The 23,673-nt window shown below is 34.6% G+C and overlaps 1 protein-coding gene across 1 annotated transcript in view; it reads left to right on the top strand.

Annotated features, from left to right (window-relative positions):
* The first annotated feature begins 226 nt into the window (after positions 1-226).
* LOC132708254 (synaptogenesis protein syg-2-like) overlaps positions 227-23,673 on the top strand; it is a 284,014-nt gene continuing 260,567 nt past the window's right edge. Inside the window, exons 1-3 of the mRNA XM_060680448.1 lie at positions 227-347; positions 1,076-1,189; positions 4,806-5,009. Coding sequence (XP_060536431.1) covers positions 227-347; positions 1,076-1,189; positions 4,806-5,009 — 439 coding nt within the window. The remainder of the gene's footprint in view (positions 348-1,075; positions 1,190-4,805; positions 5,010-23,673) is intronic.

The raw sequence follows: 23,673 nt of genomic DNA, 5'->3' as shown, positions 1-23,673 counted from the left end.
CGAAGTAGCTCGTGAAGGCTCGTCAAGGTGAATGATTTGACCAGAATCCTTCTGTGGGGTGGCCAAGCTTGTTGCAAAATCAGTCATCACACAATGGATGGAAAGAGAATCCTGGCAATAGTGGAGAGACAGGCCTGGACAAAGACAAGCCAGGGAATTCCTCAGAGGCCCACAGGCCCAATTTATAGAAGACCTGCTAAACCACAAAATAAAAGCCGTAAGAATAATGGTAGGTGTATTGGTGGGCCCCTGCCGGCTTAAGAGACATCTAAGCAATATGGAAGTGCAAGAAAACACTGAATGCAGATTCTGCCAAGGAGAGGAGAAATCAGCCATACACATATTATGTCAGAGGCAATAAGCTGCACCAAGGAGCCATTATTGAAGCTGTCAAGTCTGGTCAGAGAGACGAACCTACATATCCCTGTATAGTTATGAAGAGAGTCACAATAGATCCTCTGGGTCGCAGTGATGGACAGACAGACTGGCTGGCTCTCAAAATCTGAATCTACAACGAGTTGATTTCTTTTGTATTGAGTGTCCCACTAAAAAAGTTTCTCACCTGTAGATAAAAAAAATTACCAAAGAGGCCATAAGAAATTATTGGACATGTTTTACCTAATTCCTAAAATGGATGCTAGATGGATGTTGCGAATAAGGAAAGAGGACTTTTACACAAATTTTTCTTGGAATTTCGGATTTTCCTTGTTTGAAAAATTTTGCCCTACCTCCTAACATACAATACTGGGAGAAGGTTTGATGTGTTTTTTTCTGAGTGGGTTAAACAATAATAATATGCATTTGGCAGTAGGCACCAGGGAGCGCTGTTTTGCAAATTTTAAATGTAACGGTATATGTAATTTTAGCTAATAGTAAACAACTTCCCAGTATTGTAATTTTATATTCTTTGCGAAATATCTAAAAAATGGCATTCTACATTCAACCTAATTCAGTCCCATTTTACATTTGTAAAAGCTAAGCGTACGAAACTACGTATTTACGATAAAAGTTCAAACCGTTTTCTAAGAATTGCTCAAGATTTTTATTATGAAGGATAATACTTTTCTTGTTACAGTTCCCCCGGAACAGTTAAGTGTTTTGGACGAAAGCGGACAGCATATCCCCAACTACCAGCTGGGACCTTACAATGAAGGATCGTCCATTAATATCACTTGCGTCGCCACTGGAGGTAAGAATGTTTTCAAATGAAATATAGCCTCAGTTATTTCCTTTCTATTTGGCAACTTTCTTGAACGAAATCTGTGCGTGGTAATAAATAGATCATTAAATTAGTTTATTAGGTAGTACAACTTCTCATTAAAACCACAACGATTAACTATTATAATGGAATATTTTTCGATATCTCCACATTCTTCGTTTACTATGGCCTACTACTTTTTCATGAAACGCACCATTCCATCAACAGAATACTCATTTAAGGGCAAAATATATCACGTGCTATCTAGGATCCCATTTTTAGTTGATGTAAATTTTAATCAATATTTTGTGTTCCATGGCATTTCGCTGCCGAATAGCATATTGTTTTTTACACTTCCGGATTAAATAAATTAGTCTAATGCCACGGTGGGATATTTTTGATTCTTTGATTTTACAATTGTGATAGATAGATAGAGAGATAGGTGCAAGGTCTTATAAATCTAAACGGAGCAAGAATATCAATAGAAAAATTATTTTAATAACTCTTGTTTTTATTTTTTGATATTGCTATATAGATACTAGAAAAATTGAATATGGAGGTTATACTTATGGCTGATAAGGCTGGACAACTTTCGTCGGCAACAACGAATTGCTAGAATGGATATTCAGCGTCTCCGTTCGACATGGTCTTTTGAGTACTGGCTGTTTGTTCACGAGTTGAGCCCTTTTCGACTTAAGTGTATGGACATCGATACTGTAACTAATAGCAACAATTTCAGAGATCGGAAGATCGCTCGATTCTAGGAAAAATATCAAAGCCGCCTATACCCTATTACCCTATTTACAGGGTCCAATTGCTTAAGTCATTACTTTCTATTGAGCAAAATATGAAAAATTTGAATATAAGACTAGTTTTTACTGTCGGAATTAAACAAAACTAATATATATTTATACGCTCTCTAATGACAACTTTTTGAAAAATGGAATTGGATGGTAATGCTATATGAATGGTTTTATTTCAAAAATTGTACGTTTATTTTATAATTTTTCAAAGAAACTTCCACAGGCTATTGTAATGCTTTTTACAAAACTTCTGGATTTCTCCTGCGTCGGTTTTTGCTGAGTCGAAATTGCTGACGTTTCGCTGTTGGCTTCTTCAGTTTCAGTCAAGCTCTGAAGAAGTCAACAGGATGATTGGCGCAACGTCAGCAATTTCGACTAAGCAAAAACCGACGCAGGAAGAATCCAGAAGTTTTGTAAAAATCTTATCGTTAAAAACTTCCGAGTTCTGTAAAATTCTTCCAAAAAATATATTTTTTGTTACGATAGCACAAATATTCCTAACTGCCATTTTTTATTTCGTGAAAAATTAATAAATATTAACCGAGAAATCACGAAAGAGCATTTTTTTTATTAATCTAATAGAAAAAAAATTAGCCTAATTTACTCATCCCTTATTTTTGATTGATAAATTTGATAAAATTAATTTCATTATAGTGTTCGCGGATCCTTAAATAAAATAACTTGATAATATGACAATTAAAAAGGTACGACGCGTTATTAATTTTCAGGAAATGGGCTCAGTTTCTTCTCCCGCTCACGTCCAAATTATATTCTATGACGTCGCGATGCACACGTATTACGAATGGAAAAAAGTTCCGCTCACCGCAAGCAAATTCGGACGACGCTTTTATTAACTTAATTTGAAGTGAAAAGTTAGAACGTGGGGCATTCCGGAGGCAAGTGGCTTAGGGTTGGTTAATTAAATGTTAATAATCCCTTGAAAATGGCCCGGGCTTAATACGTCCTCCCCAGTAGATTGATTTCCTGGCTATCAAAGAAAACGTATAAAGCTGATGGGTCTGATTAAAAATGACCCCATTTCTAGGAGGCTAATAGGATTATAATGTTATCTTGTCATCGGTACCAACACACGTTTTGTAATGTATTTGGCTCCCTCTTTGACATTGAAAGTGGATGGAACATTCTAATCACGTTATCGTTAGTTACAAATTTGTGAGTGAGATGTGAATATTTGATATATTTCCCTATTTTAGCGAATATGTTTTCCAAAATGTGTATTGTGTGTGTCAAGTTAAAAAAAAGACTGCCATATTAGTGTCAACGTTCATTATACTGTATTAATCTGCCTGTCGTTGTCGTGAGCTAACTTGATTTAATCTGCTAAATTTCTGGTCTGCCCTTTCGCTACGTCTTGTCGGGTAATAACAAATGTGAGCAGGAGATTAATCACCGTTTGGTGGAAAATGTCTGATTGAAGTTCGCAAAAAGTTACAAAATCGATTGCTCTAACTTTTTGTTATTTTATCGGAAATATTTTATTTTAGAAGTTATAATATATTTTTATGAGAGTCCCAGAAATAGTTTTTCCTCGTCGGCGGAATGGGGGAGTGGCTAATTTTGATGGAAGCGCCCACCAATTGCTTACTAAACTATCAGTGTTGTGACTTAAGATAGATGATTTATTTTCATTAGACGTATGTACATGATAGCTCATATATAAAAATATTAACATATGAAAAAAATATAATATTTAAATATAAACTGTGATCCAGATTATTTGCATTGAAGCATATTAATTCCAATTCTTAATGGTTCACTCAAGACCCTTGGAATAAAAACTGGTACTCGCTTTGACAGCTGTCAGAGTTTCATTTGCAAATAACGTTAACCTACAGTTATTAATTTTACCATAACACCATTCTTAAGGATTGAGTTACAACCAGCAAACGCTTTCATTTCAGTAGCCCACATACTGTGTTTTCGCCTTTAGGTCCAAATATCTCTTGATTGTCAAGAAAAAAGGTTCCCAATACTGTGTTCTAAAAAGACTAGAGTGGAAAGACAGTAACGCCTACTGGCACTCAAAAGAACTAATCAATAATTGACTCCAACGCAGAGAAATGCTGATGGAGTAGCAGAAAAATTTTAAAGCTTGGAATTAATAACTTGTTATTGGGTAGTCAAACTTTCGCCCGACTATGCGCGCTTAATGGAACCATCAACTATCAAATTAATGTTGATTGTAAAAATAATGTGTTCACTTACACACAATAATGTCCACTTAAGGTAATAAGATTTAAAATTTCGAACTACACTTGTACCAATGCAAAATGTCAACTATTACACAAAAGCCGTTTTAAAACAAAACTATAAATCTTAATGTTTTATACGCAAGTCAATATTATAAATAGGTTTGTGTTAACACAAACTTTAATACAAGGAAATCTTAGGTTTTTACATCTAGATTTTGCAGAATTTACTCTATTGTAGAATCACAGAAAAAAAAATACATTCAGGAGCTACTCAATTTTATTTTTTATTGCCGCTCTTCCGTACTGTTTAATAATATTTGGTGAAATCCGTTGACGACAATTATATATAGGTTATTAGGCGTCTTGCGTGCGTAAAGAGACTGGGATTGGAATTTACGACCCGCAAATTTAATTATCTAACTGCAAAAATGGGAAATTTTTGAACGGTTGTTTTACCTTATTTATGTTCAATGCTAAAGCTGAGGCTAAAATTTTCGATTCTTTTGCGTATAACTTAAAAATAAAATTCTAATCCAAATTCTTTTGCCAGATTTGTCTTTATTCTCTAATATGTAAATGTACCTGTTTCAGGCCGGCCTCCTCCAAAAGTAACGTGGTGGCAGGAAAACGCCCTTCTCGACGACTCCTTCGAGTTTTTATCTGAACGCCGCGTGCGTAACGTGCTGCATTTGGAGAAGTTAGAAAGAAAACATTTAGGTGCGGTTTTTACGTGTCAAGCTTCCAACAACAATCTCGTTACTCCGATTTCAAGTGCCGTCACACTAGATATTAATCGTAAGTATACTTTTTATTATAACCCGTAATAATCAACATAAATTTACAGTTTACAATCTGAATTACCCAATTCCAAGTATTCAATATGTCCATGAAATGAAATTTGAGTTTGACAGTAAAAGAATTAAAAAATACTGAGAAGATATCCACAAATAATGGAAATTTTTGAAAATGCTTTTTTTCTTCTTGGGTACATTTTTGGCAAAACGTTACGAATACATTTACTAAGTGACATGTCCATAGAAACCGAAAAACCTCAAAATACCATCAGTGGCAAACGCATGACTCAAGTACGGGAAAAGTTCGAGTGGATCGTAATCGTGGTTAAAGAAATTGACGTCTGAAGTGAAACGCTTCATCGGTGTGTTCGAGTGGGTAAAAGCAAATACAAGTATAATAAATTGCGCACTCATATTACCCTATTTGGATTATAATTAGTTATTTGTTTTGATATTTGCGAATATCCCATTTTTCTTTTTTCTATTTTCTTGTCACTAAGACAATATTTCACTTTCTCCGAAAATCGAAATTTCTTAATTCGCCGAACAAAATATCTTTAGTTTAAATGCAAATACTAAATTTCTGTTCTTTCAGTTTTATCCATTTATTTAATTATTGTTATTGGAGTCCACTTTCAATGCAAACATTTATATTGTGGCACATCACGAGCTTTTCCAATTTTGACATGCGGAGATGATGATGAATCCACTAACCCAGAAAAAAGCAACTGTATTAATTATATATTTATATATATTATTGGTTAAAATTCACACTTAAATACATTTTAATACTTATATCCGTCAGCCAGAAACGCAGATTTTCCTTCTGTGCCATTTTATTATAGGTATTTTTATTATGGGGAGTCATTGCAAAGAAGGAAATATTTACAATAGGTCTATTCTAAGTATAAAGCAATTGGGACAGTCTGTTTAATGAGGTACCGTGCGTTGAATTTATCTTGATAACAATTTAATTGACAGTAACTTTTTGTTTTTAGAGATATCAAGGTAAACAAAAAAACAAAATGTTGGGTTAGTAGCAAAGTTTTTTTTTCATGTGACATATAAAACAAAACTATCAATTTTCTGACATATATTATGTGTTTAATAGAATATCGTATTCCGATTACAATGATGTAACACACTTTATATTTTAGTTCACTCGTTTTTGACAAATCTGGAAAAATAGGAAATTTTTTTATAATGCAAAGAGTTTCCTGACTGACAAATAAAAATATGTTTATGTTCGACATATTAGTAAAGAACGTTGATGGTTGAGTCATTGTCCAAGTCATTCTTGTTAAAATGGTTTTTCGTGAATTTAGCATCCGCGAAAGGAGTGATTTGCTTCAAGTATACTTTCTCTGACTAATAAAAGAGCAACCGCGGCTCGTCGTCAGTATATTAGACTTTATCTAGAGCGCTGAGATCCTTCAAAACTGATATTTCCAAGGCTGGCAATGAAATTTGCAGAAAACGTATTAAATGCTAAAAAGGTATGCCGGAATCATAATGTTTTAAATGAAGAAAATATAGCAAACATATTCTATGAAGCACATCCATTTTCCTCTATTACTAGAGTATATGAAAAGATAGGAATTTCTCGAGGATCAATCCACTTAGTTTTGAAAGAATATAAATATAATGCATTTAAATTTCGTAAAACATAACTTGAGTGCACTGAAACTCAAAACTAAGTGCAAAACAATATTACAAGAGGATGCAGTTTTGTTTGGATCTTTTAAATAGACATACTGAGAACAATAATTTTTTTGAAAAATATTTTATGGACTGATGAAAGTTCGCTCACTACAAGAAAGAGTTGTAATAGACAAAATACGCGATATTGGTCGGTTTAATGAACTAGGACAATATCCACACAGTTTATATTTTTCTAGTTAATTTTCAGCCATTAAATCTCCCGGATCTTCAGTTTCAGGTTAATCCTTATATTCTAAGAAAGCGTAGTATCGTTTGTAAAGCAGGTACTTGAAGTCTTCTTATTAATAATTGCGTAATGAGAGATAAAGATAAATCTGAAATATAATTATTACGAGATATCTTTTCATTACTACCTATTAAATTATAAATAATGAATTAATTGATATTAGGTTGCTCTAGCATTCCATAAAAATAGGGCATTGGCCATCTCAAGCAGTCGTAAACTCATGACATTTTTTTAGCGAAACTGTCAGTACTTTCTTTTGTCTTATTGTAAAACATTAAAATTTCTGGCTTTCCAGTTTCATAATTGCTTTGAGCACTACGATGATAAGAAGACAATGATAATACATTCTTTTTGCCTCTAAGATTAAACGATAAAAAAAAATTGTAATCGGTATATGCGAATCAGATTTTACCTTTTTTGGATTTTACAGTTTTAAATCTAGCAGGAATTTCCTGTTTATTTCTATTAATTGTCCGAACCATCGTCAAATGATATTTACTTAAAAAAAATTCACATATTGAATAAATAGTATCTTGTAAAATCATTTTATGTTAAAATTTTAAGATTGTACTTATCTGGTGGCATCTGCCACGAATAGAGAGCAATTGTTCGTCTATAGTGCATTTAGAATCAGGCTGATATTATTTTTGCAATTATTTTATTTTGTTTTTCTTTTACTTATCATCGAATCTAATACATAAAATTAAAAATTTAAATCTGTTTACAGGCATTGTAATTCTGAACAGAGACATTTCATAAAATGACCATAATGAATCTACATTAGTGTGATTTATCTTTTGTAAACTGGAAAAATACATTAATCCTGTGGTGGCTTTTAATTCGTGCATATCTACTATTTTATGATGTGATTTTATATGAATATTTCTTCTATTATAGTCTGCTATTGTTCGATTTATTTCTTCATTTGTGTGTTTTACAATAATTTTCGAAATTTTGGGTATATGTCAAATGAGTTTTTTTACCCCGGCTCTCGGGTATGTATGTTGAGAGACCATTTTTAGTTATTTTTCCCGCGTAAGTAGTTTGGGCGACCACGTTTCCTTTTGCCTGATGTACAAGCTATTTCTTTGGACTCATTGCTTGATGACTCATGTTCAACAGGTTCTTTCTACCTGCTCTTCTTCGCTTTCGTTTTCATTCTGTAGCTCTTCAAAACCGATTTGGTCTAGCTTCCACCCTTTTCATGGTAGAAAATATCAACTTCGTCATATAACGCTTCCACCTCAGGCGCAAGACGAGTATATTGTGTATATTCATTTTGACGTAAATAGCGAATAAAAGAAACCCATGAATAAATGTATAGGAAATGTGGTATCTGTGATTCACTTACGACAAACTATGTTATGACTGACTGATGCTGTTAAAATTTTCTCAGTATTATTTTGAACCAGTTATTCTAGGATTCTGATTTTATAGATACAAAAAAAACACTATTTGAGCAAAACGTAACAAAATACTTATGTAACAAGAGCACTGCATGGCGTATACCCGTATAGACTGACTACGTAGTAGGGATAACAGAATTTTTCCCCTGCGCCAAGCCATCTTTTCAACGTATCCATTTGAGAGAGAGAAACACTTTTTTCTACTCCCGTCTGTATTGCAAAAATCTACCCAAAAACTGATAAACAAAAAAATGTTATGCAATATATCAGACAATTTAAATACCACGTGCTATAAGCTACAACTAAAATCTAGCGTTCTAGTCGGTAAGTAAGTAAAATTTCTCACAGAAATTTTACAGTTTTTGTATTAATATCTTGGCAAGAAGAATTGTACCATTTTCAAATATCCATGTCTCATCAGTACAAACAAAACAAAATTGAAGGTTGGTATGGTCTGTTCATAGACATAAGAAGGTGACCAATTGTTTTTGAATGGGATTATCCAAGGATGGACATTAATAAGATTATTACCTAAAGTTTCGGGTAAAATTGTGGCCCGTAATAGAAAATATTTTTATACCTACCTGTGTTTAATATTCTTTGCTTTGGTTTACTACTTAGTTTAAGTTTATTAGTAATCATTCTTATTTCGTGTGTCATACCGCCTGTGTTGAACTGTGTGAGAATTATGCAAAATATGTGCGAGTCTAGTGTGTCTCAGGAGATACTCCCGCCCAAATGTAGAAAACACTATCCTATTGAGACTAAGGAAGTTATAAACAATTTTTATTTGACTCTCATTGCACGTGGTGCCAGCAAGCAAGCATCTTTAAAAGAAACGGCCAGAATGACGAAAATTCCAACTTCAACTGTATGAAGAATTGTGAATAATCCCATTTCAGCGAGGAAAAAAAGAAGCAATCAAGATATAATGCGGCGTAAAATTTACCAGTTACACGAGGAACAAAGCATACCTATATTAGATATCTTAATTAGGAGGCTTGAAAAAGATGAAACCGGTGTTAAATGTGGCAGAACTACCTTATGGAAGTGTATTCAATACATGGGTTTTAAATTTAAAAAAATTGACAAAAGACAAGTTTTAATGGAATCTTTTAGAATTCAGAAATGGCGACTGGAATATCTAGAAAAAATTAAGATTTACAGAGAACAACAAAGGCCAATTATTTACTTGGATGAAACCTGGTTCGACACTTATGATACCGCGGAAAAGGGTTGGGTTGACTCAGCTCATAAGTGTAAAACAAACGCGCCATCAAAAAGAGGTAAAAGAATAAGTATTTTGGTGCTGGCTCTAAAGATGGTTGGATTGCAAATGGACTTTCTCTGTCTGCAAAAAATATTAAAGATTCTTCTCTGGATTACCATGAAGACACCAGCGCTGATTGATTTGAAGCTTGGTTTTAAAACAAACTAGTTCCAAACATTCCTCCTCCTGTCACTGTAATGGACAATGCAAGTTATCACTTACAGTTGACTAAAACCCCTTACTCATGTGACACAAAAGCAACAATCCAAAACTACATGTATAATAACGACATTTATTTTCACGAAGATTATACCAAAAAGCAATTAATTGAGATTCTACAAAGCTTCAACCTACAAAAGGAATACGTCTGTGATAATTATGCAAAGAATCTAGGGCATACAGTTTTAAGGAGGGTTAACGTGAACGTCCCTGTATATCTCCTTTAAGACGCGAACAATAAGACGACCAAGACCAACCATCTTGCATTGTCGGAGGACGTAACACGGTTTCAGTAACGCTCGTGTCTGTCTCTTGTTGCGCGTCTTACTAAATAACTACATAAAGTTGCATTGCTTTATCTCGCAGAAAAACGGTTTTTCGTGCCGGTCGGATTTAACTCTGGGCTATAATTTCCCGGTGCTTCTGGTTCCCGTTAAACTCAAACGTCCAGACAAAGAGAAAGATAAATGAAACAGAGTAAATTACTTCTTGTCCTGTAACCGGAAATTAGTCCGCAGACAAAAGTCAAACTGTCGGCCGACGGATCGATTTCAGCCAGAGCCGACTCTAATGCGAGAATAAATTATTTATTTAGACTTTCTTGTTTTTTTTTTTCAGAAGTTTTCCGTTATTTTCAAACAGCGTTACGTTCTTAAATTGTTTTTTTGATAAAATGCATTAGAGTTTTGGCAATTTGATTCCAATAAATTGTTCTGGATACCCTTAGCTGTAAATCCGTTTATACATGGGCCACCTAAATACAGGTCCAATGTAATACACCATATAATATTGCATTGAGATGTATTTCACAAAACATATGGTATGTGCTATTTAATTGGCCAAGGATAAACTGACGGAGTTAGTTCGAAGAAAATTGGTGACCATTATATTAAACAAATACGCACAACAAAACGTACTGATAGTAGAGACGAAATTGACCATCCTGTAGTAGAAGAGAGCTGTAACTCCAAAGAATTGAGAATTAATTATATGATTATAAAACACAAGTGATAATGCAATCCATACACATCATACGGAGTCGTGACTATTCAAATGATGCAATCATAATCTTGACGCACATAACATCGCCAAATAGGGATCGAGTAAGTGCCAAAACGAAGTCACCCAGGCCAGAGATGATATCATTCTAAACTTTTTATTACCTTGACCGGCGCACATGTACCGTGCGTTCAATTTATCTTGATAACATTTTAATTGACTGTAACTTTTTTGTTTTTAGAGGTGTCAAGGTAAACAAAAAAACGAAATGTAGGGTTAGTAGTGAAATATTTTTCCAAATGACGTATAAAACAAAAAGCTATCAATTTTATATATTTTTTAATGCAACACCCTGTATATTATATGTGTGTTTAATAGAATATCTTATTCCGATTAGAATGATGTAACACAGTTTATAATTTAGTACACTCGTTTTTGACAAATCCGCAAAAATAGGAAAAACTGCAGTGACTGACTGCGACAGCAATAATTAATTACAAATTAAAGTAGAACAAAAACAGTAAAAATGGCAAGACGCTAAAGTAAAAAATTCTTTAGCTATTATAAATACTGCTGTATGGGACTACCATTTTCCTGGACACATTTCTCATTCACTCTAATTGTATGATGCTGAAGTTCCACGACATTATTACGAGAAGTTCTGTGCACGTGATTTTTTATGTGTCCCCAAAAGAAAAAACCCATTCAAGTTAAGTCCGGGCTGTTGGCTAGCCAATCCCTGTTAAGAAAATTTTTAACTTGCACAATATTGTGAGGAGGGGCACCATATGCTGCCATATAATCAGTGCTGATATATTTAGGGGTAAATCTTCTATTTGGTACATTAAGAATTGCAAATAATGATATCGAATTAACTTTTGATCTATAAATATCGGACCCAAAATATGCCCATCTATGATACCACCCCATATATTAATTGATTAATACCACTGGGTTTTTATTTCGTTTATTTCTCTAGGATCATTTAAAGACCAATATCGCGTTACAATCCTTTCTTATAGTGAACGAACTTTCGTCATAAAATGTTTTACAAAAGACTATTATTCGCATTGTTTATTTAAAACATCCAAACAAAACTGCATCCTCCTATGACATTGTTCTGCATTTAGCTTTTGAGTTATTTATATTCTTTCAAAACAGATTAGTGGATTGAGAAATACCTATACTCTAGTAATAGAGGAAACGGAAATATCTGTTTTGAAGGAGCTCGGCGCTCTGGATAAACTCATATATACTGACGTCGAGCTGCGGCTGCACATTTATTATTCAGAAAGTATACTTGAAGCATATCACTCCTTTCACGGATGCTAAATTCGTGAAAAACCATTTTAACAATGACTTGGACAATAATTCAACCATCAACGTTGTTTACAATGAATTTATTAGTCAGTCAGGGCACTCTTTGAAGTTATATAAAAATTTCCAATTTTTACCGATGTAGGCTTATATGTCAGAAAATTGATTGCGTTTTGTTTTGTACGCCGCTTGGTCAAAAACTTTGCTACTAACCCTACATTAAACATAAAATGTTATCAACATCAAATAAATGAATCAAGATAAATTAAACGTACGGTACAAGATATATTGTTTAAAGGTTGATTTCAGATTCCTGGCATGCAAATTTAATTACAAAACCTTATAAACATAAAACTGCCGAACATATAATGAAAATTGAACTACAGGGGGAAGGAAGCAAAATAATTTATTAATTGATTGTTTTAAATGAACTAGACGTAGTAATTAGCAAATGAAATTCAGACGTTTGCGTCTCCACTTTTTACGTAAAATGTGAATCGAACAAATTTGGAATTCACTTCTAGATTTTTATCGAGTGATTGTTCTCGAAATTAATTCTTATGGACACGAAGTGAAGGAGAAATTAGATCTAGTTTTTATCTCTGTGTTGTTTGTTACTGTTCGATATTAATTTTAGCATACTATTAGACTTTTATGGGCAATTATTTATTTCCTAAACTTGTCATTTTTTTTTCTAACTCGAGAACTTTTATACTGACAGTCATACTACAGGTTTTTCAATCAATAATCATTACTTATTTGATCAGTGAATGTATCTTCGCTTGTTTATTGTTTATTATGTACCATTGTCAATATGTAAACTGTAAATTGCGTTTTAATTTTCTTTGTTGGATAATTTTGCTAAATTAAATGCAACTAACTTAAAGTGGGATTAATTTAATAACTCTGGTAATTGACAGCAGAGCAAACATTTTGATTTAGAGCAAAACGAACTTTTCAACAGTTTGAGAAAACAAAAAAGCGCCACTACCTCACCCGCAAAATGACGATTTCCCGATTTATTATATGCTTGGTTATAAATTATAGAACTGTCTGTTGCGCATTTCCGTTTTTTTTTCAGATGCACGTTTCGGGTTTCGCACTCTCAACCTTAATCATAATGAAAGATCCGCCGCCCAAACCCGATAAATTATACATCTGCTTTGCTGAAGGCAAAATCGTTTACGATTTTTCATCGAGTAACGTTCGGCAAAAATTTCCCAAAGACCGGATCCGAGCAAATGAAATTAGTCCCAATTGGGGTTGGAATTGCTATTAAATACAGCCCTGATTCGTTCCCGTTAACGGCGGGAGAAAGAGGAAAATAGAGTAAATCAGAGACCATCGGTGCGTAATTAAACCAATTATACCCTGATATATTTAAATTCGGATTGCATAGATTTTTTTCCAATTTCCGAGAGCAGTTCGGGCAAAAGCAAAAAATATTTGTTAATTGTACAATCGCGTTTCCAACGGACCCCCTCACAAAGGCAGAATTTAATTTCGACTCGGAAGATTTGAATTAAAAATTCACCATTAGACCGGAACTCAAAATTGCGTCCAATTTCCTTCAACTGCGGTCATTTCGCTCGTTATTTTGATGCATAAATTCCAACGAAGATTAATTGCCGCGAATTGGCACATTATTGATAATTTATCATCGTTTACTTTGCAACGAACGAAATAAACTCACGCCTGTGTTGGCAAACATTATTTAAAGGATAGCGAATTAATATTTTCCGCGTTTAGTTGTATAATTACTCGACACTTATATGCAAATGATGACAGAGTGCGGCTGCTATTAAACTGTAATTTATCACCGACGTCATTCATGAAACAGTTTAAAGTTCAATTACCGTTCGTTCTAAAGATTGTAGTCCCTGAACTGCAAGCAATAATTTTGGTTGAATAATGGTATACAATGCACAACCTGACGATGGACGATCCATTTTAAGGTGCATGAAATTAGACATCAGTATCAGCACGTGTCGTAAAATTCTATTAGCCGCAACTGCAAAGATAAAAGAGCTAAGCGAAGTATATGTTCGGAAAGATTTTCTTCTGCTTCTGTAAATACGAATATCTACCTACAGTTATTACAGTTCTTCTATCTTGGCTGTGAGAGCAACAAATACTTTCTGTATCAAAACACTTTTTCAAAAGTTTTTTTATTTGGCGGTGAACATCAAATCATCTTTAAAGCTATCTCGCACAAACGAAAACCATCTTGATTACTTTAACCGCAATGTATTGACATTTGCTGATCAGACAACATTCACCATCGCGTCGATGTTTCACAAACTATACTAAATTCTCAGATATGGTCTGTTCATAGATATAAGAAAGTGACCAATTGCTTTTGAACGGATTATCTAAGGGTGGACATTAAGATACAACGCAACAAGATTATTACCTTAATTAATAATTAATAATTACTTAGTTAATAATTACCTTAATTAATAATAATAATCTTACTGCATGATGTTAATGACCACCCTTCGATAATCCGTTCAAAGAAATTGGCCACTTTGTTATATCTATGAACAGACCATACTACTGAAGCTAACTGTCTACCATGCCATCTCCGGTTTGCTCTAAGCGGTTTCGGTTGCAGTAGTGCGTTTACTCGGAACTTGTTTGCTCCCTTTGGGTGGTTCATGCTGGCTTTCTTTCATTTGATCTGTTCCCTGTGGTTTGGTCTCGCGAGCTCTTTCTGGAGTGTTCTAGCGGACTTCCTCTGATCTGGTGTAGTGGATTCCCATTAGCTTGTTCCTGTGGGGCTCTCTCTGTTTGGTCTGGCGTGCTTCCTCTGGTCTGGCCTAGTTGTCTCTCTTTGATCTGCTCTTCCTGTGTTACACTACTTCATTGTGTTGTGTTTGAAAAAAACTAAATGTCCATTATCCCCCGTATACCGCAGTCTAGCCAGAACAAATCAAAACTAAAAACGAGTAACCAAAACTCACGAAGTGCAGCGCATTAAAACTACACGATTCCTCTAGCGCCCTTCTAGAACACAGCACATCCACTAAAATGTCACAACCCACTGGCCATGATCGATATAGGCAATCCGGGGGTCGCTTGGTCATGGGCCAGACACGCGTGGGCTTCAAGGTAGGATTTGGGAGCCTGGGTGCCCGAGAACTAGGCCAATTTCGAGAAAATATTGGAGTAAAAATAGCGCATCCAAACTTATTGACGATATGTCAGCGGTCATGTTGGTTGCAACCGATATTAATAAATCTCGAGCATGCGCATTTTAAATGGTTCTTCTCAATGTTTTTTCATATTTGCTTCATAAGTGGATGAAATTATTTATTGGTATAAGTTACAGTTATAAATAATCAATCTGCACGCAGTTATTGACTTGATATGAACTCCCGGAAAATGCCTGTTCGTATGGAAAGTGTAACTTGATAATATTATGACGTTTGTCAATTCTGACGGTCACGTCCCATGCAAATTTATTCGTGCTGTTTTGCTAACATATAATCAAAAACTAATGGTGGTAGAAAAAGTTGATCAACTTATTCAGTCACCCGTCTTTTAAACACTCGCTCTGCTGCGCTCCACTCCACAGTGGTCTCAAAAATTAAATTCTCAAAAATCCCAGCATTGTTGAATTTGTACCAAAATTGAAATTTGGGATTGACAAAAAAAATGCATTCTGAAAAAAACCATAGTGAAATTTTTCAAACTGGCCCATGTAATATTGCAATACAAATAACGACCATTGGGGGAGCGGGGAGGAGGATTAATTATAAGGGTTATGTTGAGAAACAAAATTTAGAAAATATTTACAAATTGTGCCTTAATTGTCACAGATTATTCAATATTTCTTAGGTAGGTAGCTGGAGGGTAGTTTAAACCTTGGCCCTTCGCGCTACCTCACTTAAATTGTAATGAAAATAATGCGATTCAATATACTAAATATATTTATTGTTACCAGAAAAACTATAACACCTTTAAGTATTTCTAATTAAGGTAAATATACTAATATTATTCTGAATCACTCAAAACGGAATCAGTTTGAATGAGTCAGGTAGAGAATCTTGAGAACTGCTCGATATTAGCATTTCTAGAGATTCCCTTGAAAGCAGTTTCAGTTTTTTCTTTGGAAGTTTCCTAAGGCTAGAAATATACGATCGGAGGACACAAGAAGTCTATTGAAAACTTTCGAGAGAAATCTTCACGATACTTCTTTATGTCTTTATTTCTGGCCTCTTGTCTAATTGGTAATAGCACATTTTCTACTACTTGTTTTCCATGTATTAATACTTTATGCACTGAAGTTGGCATATAATACCATAGATACAACTGATTAAATAGTTTTGCTGTGTCAACAGCAAACATTGCGAATGTCTGCTATGTTCGCAGCGACTTCGCTATTTTCGAAAAAAAGTCGAGCTGCATTGCCATCTTTGGAACTACCAAATCCAGGTTTTGGATTGTCAACTATAAGCCTCAACTTTAAGCTTTTCCTATCATCCACTCTCTTCTTTTCGTCAGCACTTCGAGCTTGCCATTTTCTGATTGGAACTTTATACGATAAATGCAAGACATATTCAAAAAATCTAATCCAAGCATGTAGTGGTTTTCTTATGAAACAGGCACTTTCAAAACTTTTTCGATATCATTAAACTCCTTGCTTGTTGCTCCACATAGATAACATCTTCGTAATGACTGACTTTTCCATCGTGTTTAAAAGTACATTCTAATGGTAAAAGTAAAAGTTTATTTAACTTTCACCTGCCTTATTTCAGCTTGTGTCGATTCTGTCGATTCTTGAAGCAACTGCATGAGAAGTGGTCTACGTTCTGGGATTCTTCCTACCAACAACTTTCTTACTGTTAGCATCAGTATATGTTAGCTGCAAAGGAACTACCGATGTGAAAATATACTGGCATCAGAAATATCTTGCCCTCGATTTAGTCGGAACTTCCATCACATTCCCATTTACAAGGAAGCTGGAGGTTCTGCAAGTTTTCATCAGTCAGCGAGTCAATAACTACCTCTTGAGTTTGGATTATGCGTGGAGCTATGTGATTTATTAGTTGCTGAAGTTCGACTTCAGCACTTCTCTCAGAAAATTTTATAGAATTCCCTAGAGGATAACAGGATATTTTTGCTTCTAATACCTTGTTGTAGGGTGGAAAGGGTCTGCAGTTTTGCTCAAAGCTGATTAATCGTAGATCTTGATGCTGACTTTTTGAAAGCATGAACTCAATTAATATCGTAAAAGCCTTTTCATTGGTTAAAGGAATTTCAGTTCTTACTTTGAAGCTTTTTCGATACTAGGCAGGAGTACTGAGCGCAGCTTCTTTGACAACCTTAGACGCATCCAGTTGACAGCAGTACGCAGACTCACTTGTATTGCACATGCCAATTTTTGAGGGCTAAATGAACTACGAAGTTCTTCAGTTTTTCTTCGTTATGATTTATCGCTGGATGACGAAAATTCTTTTGCTGGTCTACCCCTTGTTGATGATATAGCTGTAGTCGGATCCACCAGAATTGGGAAGGTAACGAGTTTACTCAACCAGTCATCGTATTTTGGAAAAAAAATTTGCTCGGTCCTTGCAACCTCTGTCTGATTTTGAGTAGAAAATGATGCCTTCAGATCTTCACGAAAATCTATCGTTTTTCCACTACGCTCAGTAATCAGCGTTTTCAGATGATTCAATAGATCAGGTAACCCGTCTCTTAGGCGGTCCTTCACGATTTGTCCTTTCTTGTATAAACTACTTCCTGGCAGGAGAAGCCTGAAATAAAGAAACATGTCTGTTTTTTCTTTTATATACAGAGTGTTAAAATTATGTTAATTGTTTTTAGTTTTAAAATTGAACTTGTGTAAAAGGTTATGATTTAATTACTAATTTTCTCAAAATAAAAATGTCAGTCGATACCATCGATTATACATCTATGCATTATTTTCGATATACTTTCAACGCGTTTTCTGTCAGCTGTGGCTGGAGTGGCAGCTAGTGGTTGCAGAACTGCACCAAATTTAAAAGATATAAGTCATTCTGTTAGTTCTAATCTTAATATGTGCGGCATATACTGGTATATGCTACTTTTGGACCTAATGACCTAATGAATAATTTAATAAATACGAATTTTTCACGTTACTCTTTTTAATTACTTATTTTTCCTGGAACAGTAACCGTAAAATTGGTTCCATAATGCCAAAATACTATGAAATAACTCCAAATTAATTCACTTTATTTTATAAAAACGTCACAATCTAAAAGTCTCTGAACACAATCACTCTCGTAAAACATTAAATTACAACTAAAATTAAAGTGGTAAAAGCCAAATATTTAAGGACTTTCCCATTGTTGTGGGTAGCCTGGACCCTCTACTACCTATCCCTTTCATTGAAATTCCAAGAATTGGAATTCTGTCTTTACCTATTATGACCGGTTTTCAGGCAACTTGGACCACGGTGCGCTCGAGCCAAATTTAAAGAGAGTTTATCAAATTTGTTGCATAATATAGTATTAACGGATAGCTAGCGTGTGTCTACGGTTTTGCAAAACTGATTTAGCGGAGGATATATTCACACAGCTAAGTATTATAGGAACAAAAAATGTGTTCGCCCTTTCCTTGAGGTATATACACACACTTATTTCAATGTAAAACGCTTCAACCCGAAGGCGACGGCTTGCGTGCTTCAAATTACACGGTACACATATGCATTTATTATATTTTATCACGATACTAGCGAAAACTTGCTTTATCTTAATAACCTGCTGCCGTTTTTCTAATTGCCATTAGACACCTCTAGACTGAATCATTGAACTTTATAGATTTTTTTTTATAACTTATAAAAACAAGTGCCTGCCTACGTTTTATTCTTTCTCGAAAATCAGCTTTTTAAACTTAAAAAAGATGTAAACTTTCTCAAAGCCGGTTTTTTGCAAGATAATTGAATTTATTAAGCTGCTCCTGGGGAGTTAGATGATAAATATCCACGTCAGATATTAACAAGATATAAACAAGGACTTCGATGGAATTTACCTAATGTAGAAAAGAGTAATTAATTAATTACTTACAAACATTGCTAATTATAAACAAGATTTTAATAAACCGTGATTCAAATCGATTCGTAGCAGACCATCAAGTAAAAAATAAATTGTATCAATCATTAACAGGTGGTTTACACGAATTTCTCTCTAGTTTTGTATGTAAACATTTGTCGAGGAAGGCTACCTAAAAGAGCCACAGGCCCTTACAAGAATGGACCTTGCTTTTTATTATTATCCCCGAAACAGGTTGAGAAAAAGTTTTAGTAATTTTGTGGATGTTAAAATTATTAATGTGAAATTTTGGACCATGGGACGTAACTTTTGAGGGACAAAAGGAATGAGAAATAACTGTTTTGTGGATTGATTTTTAAACTTTATTCATATAAAAATTTATAATATTGTTATTTTGTTGCCAGTTTGACATTTTTGCTGTTTTTTTATTCATATTGTGGCTGAAGTTTTTTTTATAAATATCGAGCATTTCTCGAACAGAGAATCAGCAGAGTAGTGGTGTGCGAAAGACGGTTTCCACCAATACGATAACCACATTGGAAATAGAGTATTTTCTAACGTACATAGAAGTTTGACAAAAAGTGGATCGTTTAGTCGATCTCAGCGGCTACGCAGGTCTATGGGAAATTATGATTACGTGTTAGCGCTAAACAGAATTAAGCAAAATCCTCAAATTCTTCCAAACAGAACACAACTTTTGCGATTTTATCAGAAAAAAGTCTATAGATCAACCCACAAAAAAGTTATTGCAATTTTTGTTACCCGTACCCATCGAAAGTTACGCGCTCCTTGCCAAAATTTAACACCCTAAAATTTCAAAAATTTCTTTGAACTCTTTCGAAAATATTAATAAAAACCATTTTAGGGCATGTAGCTCCGTTAAGTAACGTTTCTCGACATACGTTTATATAGAAAACTAGGGTTTACTTTGGACGTAGAATATACTGTTATAATTTGACCCACTAATTAATTTGATAGCTCTGGTTTTCCACACTTCTCAGATTTTGTGCCCTCTGTTGCTGCTTCTGTTTATTTACAACTTAATTCCTGTATTGAATTTTGACAAACTACTCTTTAAAAACTATTTCAAAATCTTCACTTCCATTTTGAACTTAGAAAGCCGCATATTTCTTTAAAAAAAAGCAAGCCTGGGAAATTGGTTAAGACTTTCGCGATCAGTTGATGAACTGTTGTCCTGGTTCGAATGGAAAGGCCATCGTTGGTTAGAATTGCTTGCTAACGTTTCACCAGCACGAGTAACAAGCTTCTATAGAGGTTCTTGCATCTCAGACGTTTTTTTTTTGTTTATTACTCGTTTATTTTGACACACCATATAGCTGCCATCTGTTTGGTTGTTGTTTCGGGAAGCATTCTTTACGCTTCCGGTACTTGCTTTTTGTGACAAGCTTGTGGTTAGTGGGTCTCCCCCGATTAGTGACGTTCGAAGTCCAGTCCCGGCATCTACAGCATGCCGACACAGCGGACACGTACGAGTGACATGGACGCGCGGTCTCTGAAGATGCCAAGTGAAATTTTGACGAAACGTCAGGCGAATGATCCTACTCCAGGGTCAAACAACGAACGGATGAACACCCGGATTACCACCAATACATACATATATATATATATATATATATATATATATATATATATATATATATATATATATATATATATATATATATATATAGTCACCGGTGTGACATGTCTGTCAGAACTAATAAATGATATAGCCTTTTAAATAAAAGCACCGGAAAGTTTGATTTTGCTCGCGACAGTGTTTAGTGTTGAAGTGATACTTTGCGCGCGCCTGATTAATGCATACTTAGGTATATTAGAGTGAGAAGTAGAAGAAAGCAATTGATACTAATACGGCCTTAAACCGTTCGTTATAGAGTATTACAAATTACAAAAAGCATTTTAACTTTGTCTTTGAAGAACTGTGGATATTGTCGCATTAAACCTACTATTGTATCTACGTGACATATCTATGGTTCGTATACGGTAATTCATCAAACAATAGAAGAAAAAAACAAAAATTTCGTTTTTTGGTATTTTTTTACTTTTTCTCGTTGGAAAATCATGAAACCCTTTCGACATTTCATTATTCTTAAGACATTATCAATCAAAATTTTCTTTAAACGAAATTTATTGAAGTAATTTAACGAATTTAGAAACCTAATGAAGACGGAAAGAACATTGAATTGTACAAAGTAGGTCTCGACAAGCATCGTAGAGACGTGACTATTTTTCCTTAAGTTTCGAAAGTAAATTTTTGGAATCTAAGTACGATTTTCAACTAAAAAAGCGAATTAAAAATGTTTCCTTCGAATAGATGGTGTAAATTTAACGAAACAACAAGAGAATCATAACATTTTTCGCGAAAAATCGGACATATTTTTCAGCAAACTTTCATTAATGTTCAAAGCACACGAATCGACAATTACCTAAATTAAGGTAATATATGAAAAGCACCCCCCCCATTGTACTTGACAGGTTATTCATTTCTGCAAGGCGAAAAGAGAAGCGAAACGTCGAACGGAACTAACAAACACGAAAATCTCGCGCCCTTTCCTTCGCCATTATCGCCAATAAAGCGAAGAATGACAAATCGTTCTCGTTCCAATAATTGTTAGAATTTTTCATTGTTTTCTTTTTCCTCGCGTCTTTTTAAATTTAACGCCACCTGGATTTAAACGGAAGCGGATATATCACATGTTCAAGAAACCGAATCGTGATTTATTTAAACGATTTTTGAATAATTGCTACGTGAAAGAATTCAAGTCCGAAATTTTTAGTACGAATTACTAGTTATTGAACCCACGTTAGGGGAGAACTAACCAAAACATGTTACACAAACATCCTTCATAGCTATTTAAGTGTACCCAAAAATGTAGAGAATTCTGTTCAGTAAATTCACATGTAAATATTGGTGTAATTCTATTTTCCAGTTTGTTAAATGCCAAATATATAGTTTGTCACGCGCCTCCTGATACGTAAAAGCAACGCGAAATACCTTTTAGAAAAGAAAAAAAAGAAATAATTATTATAAGAAAGAGGTAGAAAAAAAGGTAAAAACAATAAATAAATAAATTTATAAATAAAAAATCTGGAAACATTGCATTTTTTTGCAAAACTTGTTCGCTGGGTGCTTGCAAACTAGTCACCCGTAGTGCTCAGAGTTCTGGAGCATTGGGGTGGGGCGGGGTCCACGATTAATAAAGAAAATGTAGCACAATTTAACCTTGGGGCATCAGGAAGTAGCGGATAGCGATAAAAAAAAGAATATTAAAGATGGAAACTACTATTATATTTAAATTGGCACAATCGATAAAAGTTAGTCGTGAAAGTTAAGGGGAGTAAAAAAAGTTTACAAATCCGCGACGTACCAACCCAAAACAATAGAAATATACAAAAAAATCAAATTCTCTTAGGTGATCACCACAGGCTGACAAAGAATACACCGATACCTGTGTTTACAAAGCACGGGCCCTCTTAAAGGGGGTACGGGTGATTCAAGGACAGTACGGATACTGCAAGGAGAGTACGGGTGCTCCAAGCAGAGTGTGGTGCTCCGAGGAGAGTACGAGTACTCCGAGGAGAGTATGGGCCCTCCGAGGAGAGTACGGGTGCTCCGAGGAGAGTACGGGTGCTCCAAGGAAAGTACGGGTGCTGCAAGAATCCTATAAAGTTTCTGCGTATAAGCCGACAGCGCCAAAATTCCGAATACGTGCCGAGAAATTTATTGACACTTTAAAGAGCGAATAGAATGGTAATATTAACAAAAGCTAAATAATTAAAGACTTTACATAGGTGGATGTTCTTGAGGGTGAACGCTTGGTGGGCAGCAGGTAGCCATCAAATCCTTTTACAGAGTAAGTGCGGGCAGTTCTCCAAAAGAACCAAAAATACGAACAGCAACGGAATCACCAAATCGCCGACCACACATCTAGGTGAATTTAACCCTATATATCCGCAAAGCGATGGCTGAAGAAAAGCCGAAATATGAATAACAACTAAATAAAATGAATTAAATTACGAATTTTCTTAGCCTGGCAGCACTGCCGTAGACGTCATAGCCGGTGAGGCAGGAAAAAAAAAGAAATCGCTTAGAATTTAAAATGTATTTCAATATAATAACGATTCTAAAGTGTTACAAGTTGGGGAGTGACGCATGCACAAAAGGGCCACTATATTACCTTATGTCGGCAACGTTACCATTATTGTTCGTATTTTTCATAGGAGGTTATGAATTTTTAATTTAACATAAGTGGTTAGTAACATCTTTTTTTTAGTTTTTGATTAATTATGGACCACCCTCAATAGAATAGAAAAGCAAGCATATATAACATATAAAATGACAAGTTATAAATAAGTGACAATTCATTTTTTAGCAAAATTGTCAGGTTATGAAACTGGCTGGATTCACTATACATCCTGTCCCAACCAGTTGCCAATGAGCCTCAGGG

Source organism: Cylas formicarius, unplaced genomic scaffold, assembly GCF_029955315.1.
Source record: "Cylas formicarius isolate icCylForm1 unplaced genomic scaffold, icCylForm1.1 PGA_scaffold_10__41_contigs__length_53128322, whole genome shotgun sequence".
NCBI classification, from domain to species: Eukaryota; Metazoa; Arthropoda; class Insecta; order Coleoptera; family Brentidae; genus Cylas; species Cylas formicarius.
This window is presented reverse-complemented; position numbering and strand designations above follow the sequence as displayed.